The sequence below is a fragment of the Panicum virgatum genome, chromosome 3N, assembly GCF_016808335.1.
Source record: "Panicum virgatum strain AP13 chromosome 3N, P.virgatum_v5, whole genome shotgun sequence".
In the NCBI taxonomy this organism is placed as follows: domain Eukaryota; kingdom Viridiplantae; phylum Streptophyta; class Magnoliopsida; order Poales; family Poaceae; genus Panicum; species Panicum virgatum.
Window position 1 is genome coordinate 69,588,323 of NC_053147.1, and position 18,250 is coordinate 69,606,572.

Below are 18,250 nucleotides of genomic sequence, written 5' to 3' on the forward strand. Positions count from 1 at the left end.
CAACATTCAGTACTTTAGTTTTCGACCAAGATTCCTGTGAGCGGTGCATGTCAACCTGTCACTTTTAAGTAAAAGAAAACTTGGAACATGGAACACCTGATGGAACAATTCTCACCGGCTAATCCAGACGAATTTAATTTTATGCTAAACGAACAATAATATATCTAAATGTTACCACAATCACAATAAATATTTTCCAAGCATAGACTATTTGACTACAAGGCTACACCTGACCTGACTAACACATCCTATGGACCAAAACAAGCAGGTGCGCGATTCTTTATCCATTCCAAGCTGATTTTTCCATAAAACCGCACCTGCTTAAATAGGTCCTTTTATTTCTGGCTCAGCAATAACCTCACTACAACAAATGCATACGCTCAACATAAGGATTGTGCAACCATTTGTTGAGCGGCTCTCCACAGCCAACGAAGCAGCCAGTGTTTCCGCGAGTGGTGAAGAATGGGAATTCGAAGAGGTTCAGAAGCTTCTGAACAGACTGTCTAACCAGCGAGGACCCAGTCACCCTGCTCCTCCTGCCCCAGCCGGTGACAATGTCAATCCTTTCAGGGGCAGTACCCATTGTCAGAATCTGCCTGTGGAACCAGGCAAGCGTCCTGGAAAGGGCAGTCACTGCAGTGCCCTCAGACATCAGGTGAAGGTTGATAAGCCAATAAGACGAGCTCTTCTCCCTCACAGAATCCGGGTACACGTTCTTCTGTGCAGAAACTTCCCATATAAGGCCTGCTTCCTCCTTGAGGCCGGACTTGTGCAAAAAGTCTATGACAGCATCCATTAGACCCCTTTTACTCTCTCTGTCCTCACTGTGCATCATGTCCAAGAAATAACCAGTGTGATCCCTGACGTTCTGGCCACCTGGTTCTGCATCAGGCAAATACAGCAAGAACATGTGAGCCGGGTGTCCAGTGATCGACATGAGCTGGCAGCATAAACCCATCTGTGCCTGAGCCTCGGTGCAGCAGCTGAGCAGCAAGGTGTAAGTCTGCAGAGATGGAACAAGTCCTTGGGCAAGCATGTTCTGAAGCACGATATAGGCATCTTGAAATCTGTTTATCTTCAGAAAAGCACTCAAGAGCGAATTGCAGGTTGGCACATTAGGCTGCAAACCATCCTGAAGCATTGCTTGGTACCATCCTAGTGCCTTGTCGACGTTGCCAGCTTTGCCCCAGAGGTCAACCAAAAGACCATATACTGGCTCATCAGGAGCCCAATCACGCCTCATCTCAATGAACACAGCCTCAGCCTCATCCAGGTGGCCACAATGGCCGAGAACTTCCATAACAATGCTGTATGTTATTTTGTCAGGGCGAAACCCAGCAATTTGCATGTCCTTGTATAACTTAACAACATTTTCATAATTTCTTGCTTTGGCCTGGAGCGCAATCATGATGTTGTATGTAACAAGGTTAGGTGTGCAGCCATTTTCGATCATCTCACAGAAAAGCTCATAAGCAGCTGCCAATTGACCACCTTTTCCAAGGCAATTAACCATGGCACTGTAGGTGAATGTATCTGGCGAGAGGCCTACCTCTTGCATCCTGCCATATAAATCCATTGCAACATCCAGGTATCCAGCCTTTGCATGGATATCAATCAATGTACAATATGTAACCCGATCAGGCTCATAACCAGCTTCTTGCATTTCCTCAAATACTTTAACAGCCTCCCTTAGATAATTAGCACGACCATATGCATGTATTATTCTATTGTATGTTACCACAGTCGGTTTGCAGTGAGCTCTGCTCATCTCCTCAAGAAGCTTCCTCATTATACCAAATTGCCTGGCTTGTCCAAGGATGCCTATCATAGTTGTGTAGGTATGATCATCATGCTTGAACCCTGGTTGCCGCTTTAGCCATTGAAAGAAACCAAGAGCAATAGTGTGGTCATGCAGAAGCTTGAGTACTTGATTAGCCTGGAATGCATCTATCTTGCAATGAAGACTATCGAGGACATGTTCTGTCGTTGGACCCCATTTCATCTGCTGCAGTGTGTGGTAGTACTGTTCAACTGCCCTCAGTGACTTCAATGATCTTAAGTTAGATTGGGGTCCTCCGCCATGAGCTTTTAGTGTTCCAGTAGGACTCTGAAATTTATTGCCTCCACTAAAGCCATTCAGACCTGATGGGTTCCGAGTTTGAACTTCATCCCGCCTGGCTTCTGAATTATTAGAGTGATAATTTGCATAGTGCTGACCAGGACGTCCTTGATTCCTTATTTGCGACGGTGAACCAGAAGCAAAAACAGAGGGCCCAGAAAAACTTTGCTTTGGCCTTGCACAGCCAGCTCTTGGGGCCCCATTCTCAAAATCATTACCCATGGAAGGCTTATAAGGCAGCTTTGCCTCAGGAAAGCTATGCTGATTATGTGCTCTGTTATTAGAAGAATGGGTATCAGATAAAGTCTGATAAGAATAGTTAGCACCCATCTGTGGAGCCTGATCGGTGCTTCCATTATTAGATGTGGACCTGAAACTAACCAGCTCAGAATATACACCAGCTCCTGCAATTCCAGACTGAGAAATGCTTCGGGCTGTCTGCTTAGATGGTTGTACATAATCACTTCCTAGAATCTTATGATGATCACGACGACCATTGCTTTTGTCACTAGATGCAGGCTCCTTTCCTGGAGGTGGGGTGGATGGAATGGCATGAACAGCCGGAGTTGGATGGCCAGTAGACTGACCAATTGATCCAACAACATGCTGTACAGGAGGCTGAGTCTTCACAGAAGCTTTGTGCATTGAACGAGACTTCTGCTCGATACCGCTTGCAGCCTGCCTCTTTGGAGCATAATTCTCATCCTCGGGGCAAGAGCATGAAGCTCCATCTGTGCTACCGCATCTTGATCCATTAAGATAGAAGGATCTCGCACACTGAGTTAGGGTCCCGAGTTGCTTTGTCCTCAACATGAACTGCAAATTTAGTTAACAATGTGTAAGCACTCTTAAAGCTATAAACAGCTACGAGGTTGCACTTCTGAATTATGAAATTGATAAGATAATCATACAAAATGATTCAAAATAACACTCCTTTGAGTGATGGTTAACTATTTGTATTTTGAAATAACCTAAAGCGCAATGACTTATCAACCAGGTCAAAAGAACAGAAGCTACTGACAATAGAGAAGATAAATATCCGAGCAAAAGTAAACCAAAACCAAAACCAAATAGCATATCGCAAGCCGCAGAGCAAGGATTTCTATTTACAAATATCCCAGAATCAGACTGTGCAACATGAATGAAAATATGGAGTAACATTTGTACCTCCATCCCGATATATCAAATCTATCTAACATCGTGACTAACAATATTAGGTTCGAGATTTGTATGCCAGCAACGTTAAGATATTTTTTTAACGTGGAAATTGCAAGGTTTTTTTTTTGTTGGCAGCTGGGCAAGGATAAAATTACAGAAAATATAAAACGGCCATGGTAATTCATTATTTATCCATTTTGAAGATTAAGAGCCTAGTAACATTTAGAAATGCAAGTGGATGACAATCTAACCGCCTAAAGTAATATGGGTATTCACAATATCGATACCAAAGTTTTATTTTGTTGAATCTTAGCAATCATAACATATAACTGGTAATGAAGCATTGCTAAGCACAACAACAGGGATGGTGCATACAAGACTATAATGCTAGCTACTTCTTGTACTCATTTTTTGCAGCCAATTTGTCTTTGATTTGAACAAATAGAAAACATTTTTTTATGTGAAGGATATGAAAGCAACTGGATATGGTGACAACTCATATAAGGTGAGAAATGGTGACTCCAATGCTGCAGAACGTTTTTTGTTCGTCACCATCTATGTTCAGATATAGTAGCAAAAGAAGAAATAGCGAGAAAGAGGGGGAGGGGTGGGCAAGAAGAGAGGGCATACTGGTTAGTAAATGAAACCACAAATTCCAGCAACGTCAATGTAGAGTCGTAGGCTTCTAACCGCCACTTAAATTCATGTGCCCCCCTCAATGGTAGACCTGAAAGGAAAAGGCAATGCAAATCAATATACAAGGTTTAGGAAGTTCTGTTAGCAGTATATCAAACCAGTAGGACAAAGTCAGATAACCTACTATACTCACTAAAATTCTAGCCTAGATTCTGAAAGAAAGTCCTAAGGTGGTACAGTTAAGGACAGCACCACAATTTAAAAAGGTTGGCTCTATAGGCTAGAATCCATTTGCAAAACTCAGCACATAAAGGTCTCCTGAAATAAGCAGATAATCAAATAATTCGAAGACAAGTTGAATGTTAGGTCAAGCAAGGACATAAATTTGTTCAGCAAGAAAATAACAGCACATATTTGCCAGATACCAATAGATCAGGTTACATGGCTACTGCCATAACCCAAAGGAGCCCTCTCCCGTCATTTTCAGCCGTTTGGAAATGCCAGTTATTAGTTGTACTTGTACAAAGACGGGCGCAGTTTGCAGGTTTCTGGTTGGAGGGGCTAAGAATAAGTCCAAAATGGGAAGTTGCATTTTGGGCCTTAATTTCAGCTTTTATGCCCAAAAGTGACATTGAAGTGGCATGCAGGCAAAAGCAAGTCCTGAATGTATGGAAGTGCCATTGATGCGAAGCAGAAGAATGCAACAAAACTAGTTCTTTGTGGCATGTATAACTATAGGAGGTGCATGGGAAAACAAGGATGGAATTCGCATCCCAGCACTGTGGCGGAGCTAACGGAGTCGCAAGAAACGGACCCTTCCTTTCCCCCTCGGCCTGCAAGGGGTCCGGTTCGATCCCTTCCTGGACTCGCTCCGCCCCTTAAATCAGGTAACGGATCAAAGCGGATCGCCCCTAAATAAAAGAGGTGCAATTGAGTCCGTGAGCCATTGACCCTGGGGTGACCCGAACCGCCCCTGCTGTTCTCATCGATATGTCCCATCGCCTAGCCAATACACAGCTGCCTACCGTCGCCGAGGCAGCAGCTAGCCGTCGAGTGGTGCACTTGTGCAGGTGGGTCGCCCCCCGGCTACCCGCGGATTTGACGGGGCAGCTGTACCTAAGGGGCGGTTCGACCCTGAACCTCCTTGGACACCGGAGGAGCGGAGGATTCATGTTCAGGGGCGCTCCGAGCCGCACCGTTTGCAGGCTGATTTTCCCCCCTTGGGTTGTGACTAGTGAGGGGGGAAGAAAGATTTGATTTTTCGGGTAGCAGACGCAGTCGCAGCAGGATCCTAGCGAACTAGTACTGTAGGCCCTCTCTAATAAGGGAGGAAGAAGGAGAGAATTCCTTTACCTTACCGAGGAGGTGATTGCCTCTCCGAGAATGAGCCCTCGAAGAGGAGAGGAGAGGAGGTGGATCTCGACGCCACCGCTGCGCCTGGCTAGCAGAAGGGGGGTGGAGGAAGGGTGGAGGAGGAGAGCAAGTCCATGGAGGCGGGAGGGAGGCGGCGGGCGTGTTTTTCTTTTCTTGCGGCGGGGTCCTTCCTTGGACCGGCGGCGGCGCAGAGGGAGGAAGAAGGGAGAACCAGATCAGCAGCAGAGCAGGAGGAAGAAGAGGTTTCCTTTTCTACCCCTGTGGTGTTGGTTATATATAGAGAGGTCCCTTTGCCACTGCTGGAATGCTGGTTGGTGGTGGATTTTGGCACAAGGCGAGGGTGTTTCTGCATGCTCCTTCCTTCAACTTCCTACGCAAGTCATTTTTTTTTTAGATTAGTCAACTTCCAAGGATGGACGGATGGATTGCAAGACCTACATGCTCCAAGGAAAGATCTGCTGCGTCGTTGATGATGGCTAATCCCTTCCTTAAACTTTGTATTATATTATATTTTGCCCAACGAAATTAGTCATTTAGGGATCAAATCAAATGAAAGTAAACAAATTGGTTGGTTTCATTTGGTTGTAAAGTAAAAAAAAAGGCAATGCAGATCGATGGAGCTTGTTGAATTTCACACATGTCGGTTTTCCCGCGGCCGTCAGTCACAAGTTGGTTCCTTCTTTCTCCAATCTCCAAGCTAGGCAATATTTGACTTAAATTTTGTTGGTTTTATTTTTCACGGCAATATATTTCTGGTGCAGTGCAGTGCAAGCAGCATAATAAATTAAGAAACAACAAGAACAGCTAGCTGGCTCTGGCTGGAATCGGATCGATCGCCGGCCGGACAATAATAGCTACAATTATTGAAGCAGATGGATGCATCATCGTCATATCGACCCATCATCGATCGACCGAGTACATACTACAATGCGATGTACATCATACATACATACATGCATGCATCTACAATCTGCTGCTGCTGGCGGCTGCGTACTTCTTGAACGCGTCGCCGGCGTTCTTGAGGCTCTCCGGCACGGGTAGGTTGCAGAGCAGCGTCACCCTCGACTCCGAGATCTGAGGACCCTGCTTCCCCGGCGCCGACGGGTCCTCCTTCCACAGCTTCACCTCCCACACCTGCAGTTACATATAAATAAATATATATATATATATATATATATATATATGCAAGCAAAGCAAGTGCAATCAATTCTTCTTCATCGTTATATTGTATATACATTTGTATGTACAATACAAGCAGTGCGTGTCTCTTGTGCTCAATTATCGTCATCATATCTTTTGATCGATAAAATAAATGGTAATGCTAAGAGCAGGATGTCCGATAGACCGGGCGCCTCCTTTCTCTTTTTTCTCTTCCTCCTCACTCTCATATCGATATTCTCCTCCCCTTCTCTCTTCCCGTCCTACGTGCGTCCCGCCCGCCATCAACGGCCCACCGCCTACCGCCCCCCTCGCACATCGTCGGCTTCGCGCTAGCCGCCGCCCCTCGCGCGCTGTTGCCACCCCTGCCGCTCGACGTCCCCCTTGCACGCTGTCGCTTCGCCCATCGCCGGCTCGCCCCGCGCCCGGCGCTGTCCCCGGCTTCCCGTTGCACCGCCCTCTGCCTCCCACCACCCCCAGCCGCCCCCACGCAACGGTGCTGCAGGATCCGCCGGCGGCGGCGCGGATCGCCCTGGATCTGGCCGGCAATGGCCCGGCCGGCGGTGGTGCGGGGCGTGGGCTGACGAGGAGGTGCAGCAGAAGCAATGTGGAAGTTGGAGGAGGAAAAACAAATAGATGTTTGGTGCTTCTGTGTTGCAAATTGTTCTTTTAGATGTTGCATGCCTTGTTTATCGATGTTTTCAATGATAGAGATGTAAAAAGAACCAACACACCATTATTTTTTTAAAATGTTGCAAATGATATTTTTTTATTTTGTAAGCATTCTTTTATCATGTTGCAATGAAACTGCCGATGTTGCAATGTTACATACAATGAATGATGTTGCATGCAACATCGTTGTATGTTGCAGCAGGAGGTGAGCTGCGGGGGGATGAGTGTTTTCTTTTTGTGTTTTTGTGCATGATTTTTTTGATGTTGTGAACATTGTTTTTGAATGTTGTGATCATTGCTTTTAAATATTGTGAATGTAGATTCTCAAGGTTGCAAAATTTTGTTTGATGTTGGATGCAACATCAGCTGATGTTGGGACATGCGTTTGATGGGAAGAGCCCCATCGGACATCCGGGCGCTAGTCAAGCCGCAAAATTAAACGGGAACGGACCTTTTAATTCCCACCTAGCTAGTAAAATTTTAATTTCTAGCTACTTTATTAGCCAGTTATATATAGATGCCGGGATTCCCTTTTTTTATAGCTGCTTTATTAGTTTGTAATAACTTTATTAGAAGAATAGTCATATATATACTCCTATATTGTATCTAGGATCATAAAATTTAGTCTAGATATATAATCTAAGAGATGGATCTTAAAAGACCGGATTCTAAGTACTTATATAATTTTGAACTAAAAATATATAAAAATTAAGTTAGAAAATTTTAAGTTAAATATATATAAGGATCAAGTTGAATAGTTAAAAGACCACAGACGTCATGGTCCGTTACCATCTCATGTACGTACAGCTAGCATTGTCGTTAGTTGTGGATGCAGTTATACTGGTGGGGTGCGTCATGGCCGGGAAGCAAGCACAAACATGGGGTGGTGGAGCGAGGTTGTTCATTGCGGATAAGACGAACGGAATGGCAAGCAAGACGCCCCAAAGTGGCAAAGTAGATTATTATACTAGGATTAATTAATTAAGGTTGTGGTTGCTTGCTGTTTGTACATGCGTGCTCTACTGAGGACGTACTAATTTATTTTAATTAACCTGGGTTGAGCGTCCGACGTGGACTGGGGCGGCGCGGGCGAGGACGACGTCCCCCACGGCGGCGCTGCGGAAGTGGTTGATGCTGAGGCTGACTCCGGCGACGCGGCGGTAGCCCGAGGCCATGTGGGCGCCCATGCTGGCCAGGCCCTCGGCGACGAGGGCGGAGACGCCGCCGTGGAGCACCTTGAAGGGCTGGCAGCACCTGCCGGTGACGGGGAGCCGGCCCGTCAGCTGCGACGGCGACACCTCCTCGATCTCGAAGCCGATCGAGTGGAGCACAGGGTCGAGCTCAGCCGTCTTATTATTATTAGTACCACCACCGGTGGTGGTGCTGCTGCTGCTCTGCCGCCGGTGAGCATCCATGGATCGAATTGAGTGATCGAAGGAATTGAGTGGATGAGGGAGAGCAGATCGAGCAGGAGGTTTGGTAGGTAAAATACTAGGATAGAGAACTCCTCCCTTCTATCTTCTATCTTGTGCGTGGTTAGCACTTAGCAGGAAGGATGACCGACAGACGACAGGACTGCAAGGAACAAGTGGAGGAGGAGGACCAAGCACCAGCTAATATATAATACCCATCCAATCCAATACAATAGGGAGGTGGTGTGGTGTTATTGGACGGACACATACTAGTAGTGGTCGCCTCGCATCGTCTCTCCAAACTCTCCATTTCTATGTACATCTCTATATTTACTCCTTCCGTTAAAATTATTAGTTTTTTCTATTTTTTCATCTAGATGTATAGATTTTGCTACAAATCTAAATATCAGATGAGTAGCGAAATCTATACACCTAGAAAAGATAAAAAAAATAATAATTTGAAATGGAGGAAGAGTATGCCACCGTGCTAAAAAATTAACATATATGGAAAATAAGAATAAGCAATAGCTGTAGCGACTGGGTGGTGGATTGAGAATGGTCCATCTAATAAGAGCAAATATAATAACATGTTGTGCATGCTGAATGCTGAGTGGAGGAGAGGAGAAAAGATGCGAATTGTAATCTTACAACCGGATTCGGCATAAGAATTAATAAATTTTGTTAGAGAGATAAGTAGACTATGTAACTTATAAAAAGCTAACTATTATACAAATAAGCTATGAGATATGCTACAAAGATTTTTTATAACTACCAGCCAACTATACTATATTAACCTTGCTCTAACATAGGTAGAAGTAATTAAATACCAAGACCACACCTACCCCCATCAATTAGTTAAGCACACGTATCATCCTACCTTTATATATCCAACCACCTCCTTCCTTTCTTCCTTCCTTGTCGCGGCATTGTTTTTGAATTGCAATATATTTTTGGTTGGACGACGTCTGGCCAAGGTTCACCAAACCGTCGGTTTGACCGGTTACCAGTCAAACCGGTCCGGCCCGGTTCCGGTTTGGTCCGGTATGAAACCGGTCCAAATTTAAAATTTGAATTTGAATTTAAAAAATGAAAAATTCCCAAAAAATTCCTAAAAATACTTCAAGGTGCGACGAATCTAATGGTGTCAAATTTTCTCAAAAATTCGTTCATTTATTATAGTTTGCTGGGATTTGAAGTTAAACAAAAAACATGAGCATACAAAAGTATACAAATACAATGTAAAAGTAGTACAAAAGAGGTTTGGATGGTTCATTTAGACTAAAATATGTTATACAAACATTTATTTAGTATACTTTGCGGGCATTTGAATTTAAACAAAAAAATTGAATTTGACCGGTTACCAGTCAAACCGGCCGGTAAACCGGTCAAACCGGCCGGTATACCGGTACGAACCGGTTGAACTGCACCATTTGAATTCAAATTTGAATTCCACCGGTTCCGACCGGTAACCGGCCAAACCGGACCGGTATACCGGTACCGGAGGCCGGCGGTTACCGGACACCGGTTGAATATTAAAACCCTGCGTCTGGCTACCGTCAGCCAGACCTCAGCTGTAGGGCAGTCCCAACCGTTTCGAAGGGATCGACTCATGTTGAAGGGATAAGGCAGGGGCACAAAAGGGCTGATAAATAAAAAGTTAAAAAAGAAGAAGAGAAGTTTAAGAGAAAGAAGAGAAGTTGGAGAAAATATATCCAAATTGAAACAATTCGTATGTACACTGTAAAAGCTTAGGAATGAAAAAAAATTCTTTGGTTCAAATTACCCATAATACAATTTATCTTTTCAATTTCTTCACAAGACCATAGTACGCATCATAACACATATTAGGAAAAATTTATCATATTTATTATTATTATTTTGATAAGTTAGGATATCTAAGAATAAATTAATAATTATAGCTCAAAATTATATGAAAAATAACTATAAAAATTGTAATATTTTTTTAGTATGCACAGTGATGTTCACTATTATCCAATTTGAAATTAAAATTCAACTTATGTAAAAAAAGAAAAATTATAAATTATAAATAGGATAAAATGAGCTAAATGATATAGTTTACGAGATAAATTAAATTAAATTATAGTTTAAAAAGTATAAATTGAAGTTTATTTTCCATTACTGCGTGTGAATCTCGTGAGGCCCGGGAATTGGGGGTAAAATTCAGAAATTTCTCCCAACAAAGTGGGGGAGAAGCCGGTGGAAGGGGGAAAAAACAAAACAAACAAACTAATCCCCTTCCGGATTCCGTTTCCGATTCCGCCTGCTCCGGCCGCCGCCACGGGCGCGGACGCGCTGGTCGGCCCTGGCCGCCAGCGCGCTCATCCAGTGCTGCGCGGGGAGCTCCTACTGCTTCGGCGTCTACTCCCCGGCGCTCAAGGCCTCCCAGCGCTACGACCAGTCCGCGCTCGACGCCGTCGCCTTCTTCAAGGACGTCGGCGCCAACGCCGGCGTCCTCTCGGGCTTCCTCGCCGCGTGGGCGCCCGCGGGAAGGCGCCGCCCATGGCTCGTCCTCCTCGCGGGAGCCGTCCTCTGCGCCGCCGGGTACCTCCCCATGTGGCTCGCCGTCGCCGGGATCGCGCCCGCGCCGCTCCCGCTCATGTGCGTCTACATGCTGCTCGCCGCGCAGGCGCAGACCTTCTTCAACACCGCCGATGTCGTATCCGCCGTCGAGAACTTCCCCGATCGCCGAGGCACATTAATCGGCATCATGAAGGCAGGTCATTTACCCTATGATTTACTGTATTCCTCTCTTGTGCTCTGCTCTTCTTTGCTCTGCTGTCTGTTGTGCTCTGCTCTTCTTTGCTCTGCTGTCTGCTGTGCTCTGCTCTGCCCAGTCGTCCCCAACGCAAGGCTATCTGGCTATGTATATTTCAATCCACACAACTGATATTCATCCACTCAATAGCTTCAGATGGTTCCTCTACCCTACCCAAATAGCTTCAGAGATGCACTGATCTTTCAAAGTGTTGGATATGATCTCCAGGCCCGATCCAAAGGTCGGGCCAAATCCCCTTTGATCGCGCCCTGATCGGGGGCGCCCAGTCATTATGGCTGGTGGGCCCCCGTCGCCTGCGCTATATAGAATAGGAGGGGGCCGGGGCGTCCGTGATCGCTGTCAAACCCCTCTCCCACAAACCCTACCGATCTAAGGGAGCGCAAGGCCGACGGGAAGCACCCCAGCGCCGCCACGACGTTCCCCACCGACGCCGCCGTTCCCGGCCAGTGTCGGTACCGGCCCGAAGGGTACCGGTACCCTCGCCGCCCATCGTCGCCGCCGGATCCACGTCTCGCCAACCCGGACTTCCTCGCCTCCATCCTCGACTCCATCGACGCCATGGCACCCGCGGGGTCGAGCTCCTCTGCGCCCCCTTCCACGGATGGTTTGCACCTTCATCTCCATACCTTCCTCTCTCTCTGTTATACTAGAACTAGGATGAAACCCATGTTTATCTACTAGAAGTTATACCCGTACTCGATCTTATATGCCTAGATGTCGATCCAGTGTAGAACTCTAGAATCTTTGTAACTAACAATAATAGGACAATATGTTTGACACTGCCTTTGACCCATCAATGGGACCCTGCCTCTGTACTCCTCAAACTGACTGAGTCATCTCAGAGATTCTATCATCTGTCTAGAGTTGCTGAACCTTCTTTGCAATATAATCATCATATATAAACCTCTAAATTGGTCTCTTCTCATCTTATCTGTTGTCTGTTGTTATTGTCAAGACTCAAGAGTGTCCAGTGATTTTTTGTTTTGACTATACAGCATACCAAGCATAGCCTTCATCAGTTCGTTCATTCTCAGAGGTCACTCTTAAGGCACATTTGTTTCTTAAAATTGTGGTGCATCATAATATCTATCGGAATTGATGATTTCACTCAACCCACAGTCCCAGAACAGAAAATTCCTATTGATCCAAGCACTTCCATACTGATGCTGTCAGTGTTCTCTCTCCGCAACTTACCTGAATTCAACTTTTGTACTTATGCAACAGGGTTTTCTAGGCCTAAGTGGGGCAATACTTGTCCAATTATACCGCACTCTCCATATTGATCCTACCAGGTTCATACTGATGCTGGCAATTTTGCCCACGGCCATCACTTTGTTGCTCATGTATTTTGTCGACGTCCACAACACACATGAACGGTACAACAAGAAGTTCCTAGATGCTTTCTCTCTCATCGCTGTTACTGTTGCCACATACCTAATGATCATCATAATCTGTGATCAAGTGTTCACGATAAGGTCAGCTGTGCAGAGTGTTTGTTTTGTGATACTCCTGCTGCTAGTCTTATCTCCAGTAGCCGTTGCTCTAAAGGCCCAGAAGCCAGAATCAATGCAGCATGAGGAATCAACTTCAGAACAAAGAATCGGATTGCTCCGGGAAGAGGTGGCAGAGGGATCTGACAGTGCCGGCTCAAGTACTGCACTCGGGGGATCTAACCTAGACCTGTCAGCAGGCAAAGAAAACCTGAATGTGCTACAGGCCATGGGCAAACTGAACTTCTGGTTGCTCTTCCTAGCAATGGCTTGCGGGATGGGATCGGGTCTGGCCACGGTGAACAATATCAGCCAGATCGGCGGCTCCCTTGGTTACACGAGCAAGGAGACCAGTACACTGGTGTCGCTCTGGAGCATCTGGAACTTCTCAGGGAGGTTTGGCGCAGGATTCATCTCGGACCATTTCCTTCGCCAGCGAGGAGTTGGTAGGCCATTCTTCATAGGCGCCACGCTATTGATCATGAGTGTGGGTCATGTCATCATCTCCTCCGGCCTTGCTGCATCGCTCTACATCGGCTCCGTGCTAGTTGGCCTGTGCTATGGGTGCCAGTGGGCGCTTATGCCGAGCATAACGTCTGAGATCTTCGGGCTGAACCACTTTGGCACCATCTTCAACATGGTGGCCGTTGCAAGCCCCGTTGGGTCTTACATCCTCTCGGTCCGGGTTGTGGGTTACATATATGACATGGAGTCGCCACCTGATGAGCATGCCTGCCAAGGTAAGCACTGCTTTGCGCTATCTTTTTTTATCATGGCCTGTGTGTGCTTGTTTGGGTCTGCCGTTGCATTTGTGCTGTTCATCAGAACGAGGAAGTTCTATAGGCAGGTGGTATACGCAAGGTTGAAGTCTTTCCTTGAGAAATGAGATCGATGTAAACTGCACATGTTGCAACAACCTAATAAACTGTATCCACAGTTTTTGCAAGTGATGCATATATAGCATGCCATCGTTTGTATAGCCTGAACATACTTTTTTCATTTCAAGAAGAGGGAGAACATCTATACATGGACTTTTGAGCTGAATGGGATCGATATATATAGTCATATTTCCTTGTTTTTGTTTATAAACTGGGTGGCACGCACGCAGTCCGAGTCCCAGCTGAATGACAGCGAATGGTGAGCAGAAAATGATATACACGGAAGACGAGACGTACGACTTACATGGAAGCAATCTTGCCCGCTACTTGCTATCAAGAATGTAAAAGTACCTTGAATATAAGATAACAACACTGCACAAAACAAAGACGAATTCTCACTAGATTAATTATTACTTTTTGCATTGACGGCCTGTAGCTGTAGATGTAGCAGAATACTAGTTGCATTGATGTGCTAGCTCTTGACTGCTGAGGATTGAGAGGGTCGGCGTCGGTCACACAACACTTGCTAGGCTCCTGGATTTGTTTGGCTTGCACTTGCACATGTGTTTGGGTACGAAAGGTCATTGCTTCTTGCATAGTAGTTCAATAATTCAGCATTCTCCATCACGTACCAATAAGCAAGCTCATTATTACCTTATTATTAGTTGTTGTCATTATTTTTCACCTGCTCCGATCCTTTGATGATCTCTCCGTTGATCATCTATCCCTCCGACGTTTTGTCCTTGTCCCCTTGGTCTTCTGCTTGGCCTTTCTTCGCCTCTGCCTCCTCCTTTTCCTTGGCTTCCTTGGCCTCCGCCTCCGCCTTGGCCTTAGCCTCCGCCTCCGCCGCCTCCTCCTTGGCCTTCTTCAGAGCCTCCACTAGCCCCGCCAGGCACGCGTTGTTGTCCCTCTTCTTCTTCTTGGACATGGGCATCAGGTTCTCGGCCACGTCCGCCGGCGACATGTCGGTCTCCTCGAGCAGGCGCCGAATCTCGCCGAAGAGCTCGTGCTCGGTGATGTCCAGGTAGTTGTTGGCGAGCACCTTGAAGGCCTCGAAGCTGCAGTAGGACATCTCGATGTGCTTGTCCATCCTGCCTCGCCGGATCAGCGCCGGGTCCAGCTTGTCCTTGTGGTTGGTGGTGAAGATGATGATGCGCTCGCCGCCGCACGCCGACCAGAGGCCGTCGATGAAGTTGAGCAGCCCCGAGAGCGTGACCTTGGTGCCGTCGTCCTTGTCGGCGTCCGTCGGCAGCTTGGGCTTGCCGTCGGCCTCGTCCTCCGATGACTTCTTCTCCGCCGCCTTCTTATCCTTGCGCTTGCCGGTGAGGTCGATGGAGCAGTCGATGTCCTCGATGACGATGATGGACTTGCCGGTGGTCTCGATGAAGAGCTTGCGCAGCTCGGTGTTGTTCTTCACCGACGTGAGCTCGAGGTCGTAGACGTCGTAGTCAAGGAAGTTGGCCATGGCGGCGATCATAGTGGACTTGCCGGTGCCCGGGGGGCCGTACAGCAGGTACCCGCGCTTCCACGCCTTGCCGACCTTGGCGTAGTAGTCCTTGGCGTCCCGGAACGCCTCGAGGTCGTCAACGATGGCCTCCTTGTCGGCGGGGTCCATGGCGAGCGTGTCGAAGGTGGCCGGGTGCTCGAACGGGACGTGGCTCCAGACGCCCTTGCCGCTGCGGTAGGGGTTCCAGCCGCTGCTGGGGTTGTTGGTGAAGAGGCGGCGCTGCCGGTTCCGGACGGTGACGGCGCGGCCCTCCTCGAGGACGTGGGGCAGGTAGGAGCCGACGACGAGGTCGCGGTGGCGCCGGTGGAAGACGACCTGGTAGAAGCGGCGCTCGTCCTCGCCGGGGTAGAAGCTGATGACCTGGGACCTCTGGAGCTTCTTGGCGGCGTACCACCAGATCGTGACGCCGTTGAAGGTGTCGGTGACCTCGTCGTTGTCGTCGACGGAGACCTGGAGGTTCTTGCTGTCCTTGCCGAGCTCAGCCTTGAGGCGGCGCGCGTGGCGGGCGCAGGCGTCGGAGAGGTAGGCCTCGACGGCGAGGAACAGGTCGCTGCGGTTGAAGCGCTCGGCGCCATACTCGGAGATGGTGACGTGGAGGTAGGGGCTGAACAAGGAGGCGAGCTTGTTGGCCCAGGTGGAGAGGCGGTGGCGGAAGGCCACCGGGAGGTGGCTCTGCACCACGGACCAGAGGAAGAGGAAGCTGGCCAGCGCCGACCCCAACCCGGTCCACTTGTCCATGCCCGCCATGTGGCCGGCTGCTGCTCGATCGATCAGCTTGAGCTAGCACTGATCACTGTTTCATCTCGATCTCTCAGTACGTCTCAGATGATCGATGCCTGCCTGCTGCTGCTGGCCGGCAGTTGGTTTATATAGACATCGTACTAGCTAGAGTTGACTTGGAGTCAACGGCTGCCTGCTCGACTCATCGTGGTAATTAAGGCGAAGGATCATATCCGGAGCAGGTGATGATGAAGCTGCCGACGGCCGCTGTCGGAGCAAAAATATACAATTTGTTGAATGCTTTCAGAATTCAAACTGAAACCGCCCAAGTACGTCATCGATGATGAGACATAACAACGTACTTGATTAATTTGGTATTTCATCAGCTAGAATTGAATTTTGGTCCGGAGTCCGGACTAAACTTTATTAGATGACTGAAGTTAGTTCATAGTCTATTTGGAAGGCACAGCAAGTCTATTCTCCTTTTTTTCCTTTTGCATATGTGTGACGGGATTAGGTGCACAAGTGCTCTGGTCATTTAATTTCTCAGATGGTTGGCTCGCTCCTATTAGCTACTTTTAATCCGAATTAGGTCGATTTTAAAAATTAATGGATTAGTTATGGTGTGATGAGTAAAGTTCAGTCCGCCTTGTATGGACTAAAGTTTAGGCTTAAAGTTTAGTCCTGTGATCCAAACAGAATTATCAGCAATCTATGTTGTAAATTTGGTTGGAGATTCGTATGGCTTTCTAGCGAGTTGTTCTTCTTAAGCGGCACGCAACGGCCAACCTTAAAAAAATTATTACTCTAAAAGTTCCAATTAGGGTTTTGGGGATCCGACTCGGGATAGGTTTGTGGCTTCTAGGTGTAGACATGGATGGGGCTTGTAGGGATTCTGCCTTTTTGCCCCGTGTCACCACCCACGCAGGCGACTCGGGAGGCCTTGAACCTAAACCTAGCTGCCGCCTCGACCTTCCTTCCCCCTCTCCCGCCGCACCGCCGCCAGAGTAGGACACCGGAAAGACCGCATAGCTTGCCGGGATGGCGGCGGCGGGGCCTCTTCTCGCATGGTGGCGTCAGTAGTAGTGGTCCAGTGAGGTGGGGCCGAGCTCGGGCTGCGTGGAGCTCGGTTAGGTCGCCCCTGCAGCACCGGCCAGGGCCAGGCGGGTTCTTATGGTGGTAGATGTTCCTTCTCCACCTTCCCCTCACCTCCTTACTCGCTAGCAGTGTGGCGCCGGCCTAGGCTGCCTTGGCAGATGGATTCGTGGCTCGTGTGGCCTGATCTGGTGCCCTGGATCCGGCTAACCCTGGCCAGGAGGCGTGGCGGGCGGCGGTGGTTGTGGCGGCGGTAGTCGGAGCCCATGTAGGCGCGGAGCGCAGATGGTGCTCTCGACCTGGCTTGCCTGCTCGCACCGGCTCGGGCATTCGAGGACGGAGGCAGGGGCGTCTGCCTGGCACGCCAGGTTTGTGGCTGGATTTGTTGCCCTCAGGGCAAGGGGCTGCACCCAACATGGTGGGACATGAGCCTCGTGGCTTCTGGTGGAGGTCGGCAGCAATGGCGAAGGGTGTCAGTGTCGGCGTTGGCGGTCGGCGGTGACCTCGACGTGTGGCGGTGTTCGCGGGCGGTGGAATCAAGTCCGGCTCTACGGGTTGCATGGACAGAGGGGTGGCAGACGACATAGCTATGTGGTTGCCACAAGCAGCTAGCGCATCGGTACCCCTCTGTTCGACCTCTGTGGCGTTGTGGGACAACGACAAGGGAGGTGCTGGCAGGTATGGGGGTGCTTCTAGGCCCGATGTCGTGCTAGAGGGTTCTTCGAGCGAAAGCCTTAACGACGGTGATGCTGGTGGGCGCCACTTTTCCAGTTGGGGACGTCTGTCTTCTCTTCTAGCATTGTCATCCAAGGGTGAAAGCCCGGTCCGCAGTGGACGTGCGACGGTGGCGCCATTGGCGTTGCTTCCTTGGCGTTGCACTTGGATCATCGCCATGGCTTTGATGTCTCCTTCGGCATTTGCGCTTCTCGACGCCTGGTGGACGCGTGGAGGCAGTTCTAGCAACGTGAAATCAGAGTTGTTGCACCGGGGTCGTGGCTCTGCAATGATGACATTCCCCCCTCTCATCGTGGTCTGGGGCTCTGCAAAGGGTCTGCATGAGGTGGGGGTTCATGAATGGAAGTCGGAGCTATTCTTGTTTGAACTTGCCAGCGATGATCGGCTGCAGCCTCGTCTTTGGACCCGTCAGTAGGTGGCCTGCCATCGAAAGTCGGAACTGTTGGTAGCTTTGCTTCCATACTCGGCAACGATGACCCAGGCCCGGCCCTTGGGGGAT

The 18,250-nt window shown here is 48.4% G+C and overlaps 4 protein-coding genes across 5 annotated transcripts; 1 reads left to right on the forward strand and 3 right to left on the reverse strand.

The window, feature by feature from the left end:
* Positions 1-44: 44 nt before the first annotated feature.
* LOC120667156 (pentatricopeptide repeat-containing protein At1g18900-like) lies at positions 45-5,534 on the reverse strand. Of its 2 annotated transcripts, none has more exons than XM_039947206.1 (3): positions 5,267-5,534; positions 3,908-4,004; positions 45-2,935 (listed from the first exon to the last, which is right to left on the reverse strand). In XM_039947206.1, exon 3 carries the CDS (start codon positions 2,930-2,932, stop codon positions 362-364), a length of 2,571 nt encoding a protein of 856 aa, XP_039803140.1. In that variant the 5' UTR covers positions 2,933-2,935; positions 3,908-4,004; positions 5,267-5,534; the 3' UTR covers positions 45-361. The 2 variants fall into 2 exon arrangements, with proteins under 2 accessions (XP_039803140.1, XP_039803139.1); XM_039947205.1 differs by having other exon boundaries at positions 5,272-5,502.
* A 552-nt stretch (positions 5,535-6,086) lies between these two features.
* On the reverse strand, positions 6,087-8,730 carry LOC120667158 (1,4-dihydroxy-2-naphthoyl-CoA thioesterase 1-like). Its single transcript, XM_039947212.1, has 2 exons — positions 8,170-8,730; positions 6,087-6,421 (listed from the first exon to the last, which is right to left on the reverse strand). The coding sequence occupies exons 1-2, from the start codon at positions 8,530-8,532 to the stop codon at positions 6,251-6,253; spliced, it is 534 nt and encodes a 177-aa protein (XP_039803146.1). The 5' UTR covers positions 8,533-8,730; the 3' UTR covers positions 6,087-6,250.
* A 2,050-nt stretch (positions 8,731-10,780) lies between these two features.
* Positions 10,781-13,881, forward strand: LOC120668089 (protein NUCLEAR FUSION DEFECTIVE 4-like; the record flags this gene model as incomplete). The annotated part of the gene is made up of 2 exons (XM_039948034.1): positions 10,781-11,263; positions 12,551-13,881. Coding segments are annotated over 2 exons (1,635 nt in total), but the record flags the coding sequence as incomplete, so codon positions are not given.
* A 186-nt stretch (positions 13,882-14,067) lies between these two features.
* On the reverse strand, positions 14,068-16,081 carry LOC120667159 (AAA-ATPase ASD, mitochondrial-like). Its single transcript, XM_039947213.1, has one exon. It carries the CDS (start codon positions 15,946-15,948, stop codon positions 14,416-14,418), a length of 1,533 nt encoding a protein of 510 aa, XP_039803147.1. The 5' UTR covers positions 15,949-16,081; the 3' UTR covers positions 14,068-14,415.
* Between the last annotated feature and the right edge of the window lie 2,169 nt (positions 16,082-18,250).

What these genes read in the sequence shown, in the direction of transcription:
- LOC120667156 (XM_039947206.1), bottom strand. Translation starts at nt 2,932, where the DNA reads ATGTTGAGGACAAAGCAACTCGGGACCCTAACTCAGTGTGCGAGATCC.
- LOC120667158 (XM_039947212.1), bottom strand. Translation starts at nt 8,532, where the DNA reads ATGGATGCTCACCGGCGGCAGAGCAGCAGCAGCACCACCACCGGTGGT. An exon ending in ACGTCGGACGCTCAACCCAG is followed by an intron (nt 6,422 to 8,169) that starts GTTAATTAAAAT and finishes ATGTAACTGCAG; the next exon opens with GTGTGGGAGGTGAAGCTGTG.
- LOC120667159 (XM_039947213.1), bottom strand. Translation starts at nt 15,948, where the DNA reads ATGGCGGGCATGGACAAGTGGACCGGGTTGGGGTCGGCGCTGGCCAGC.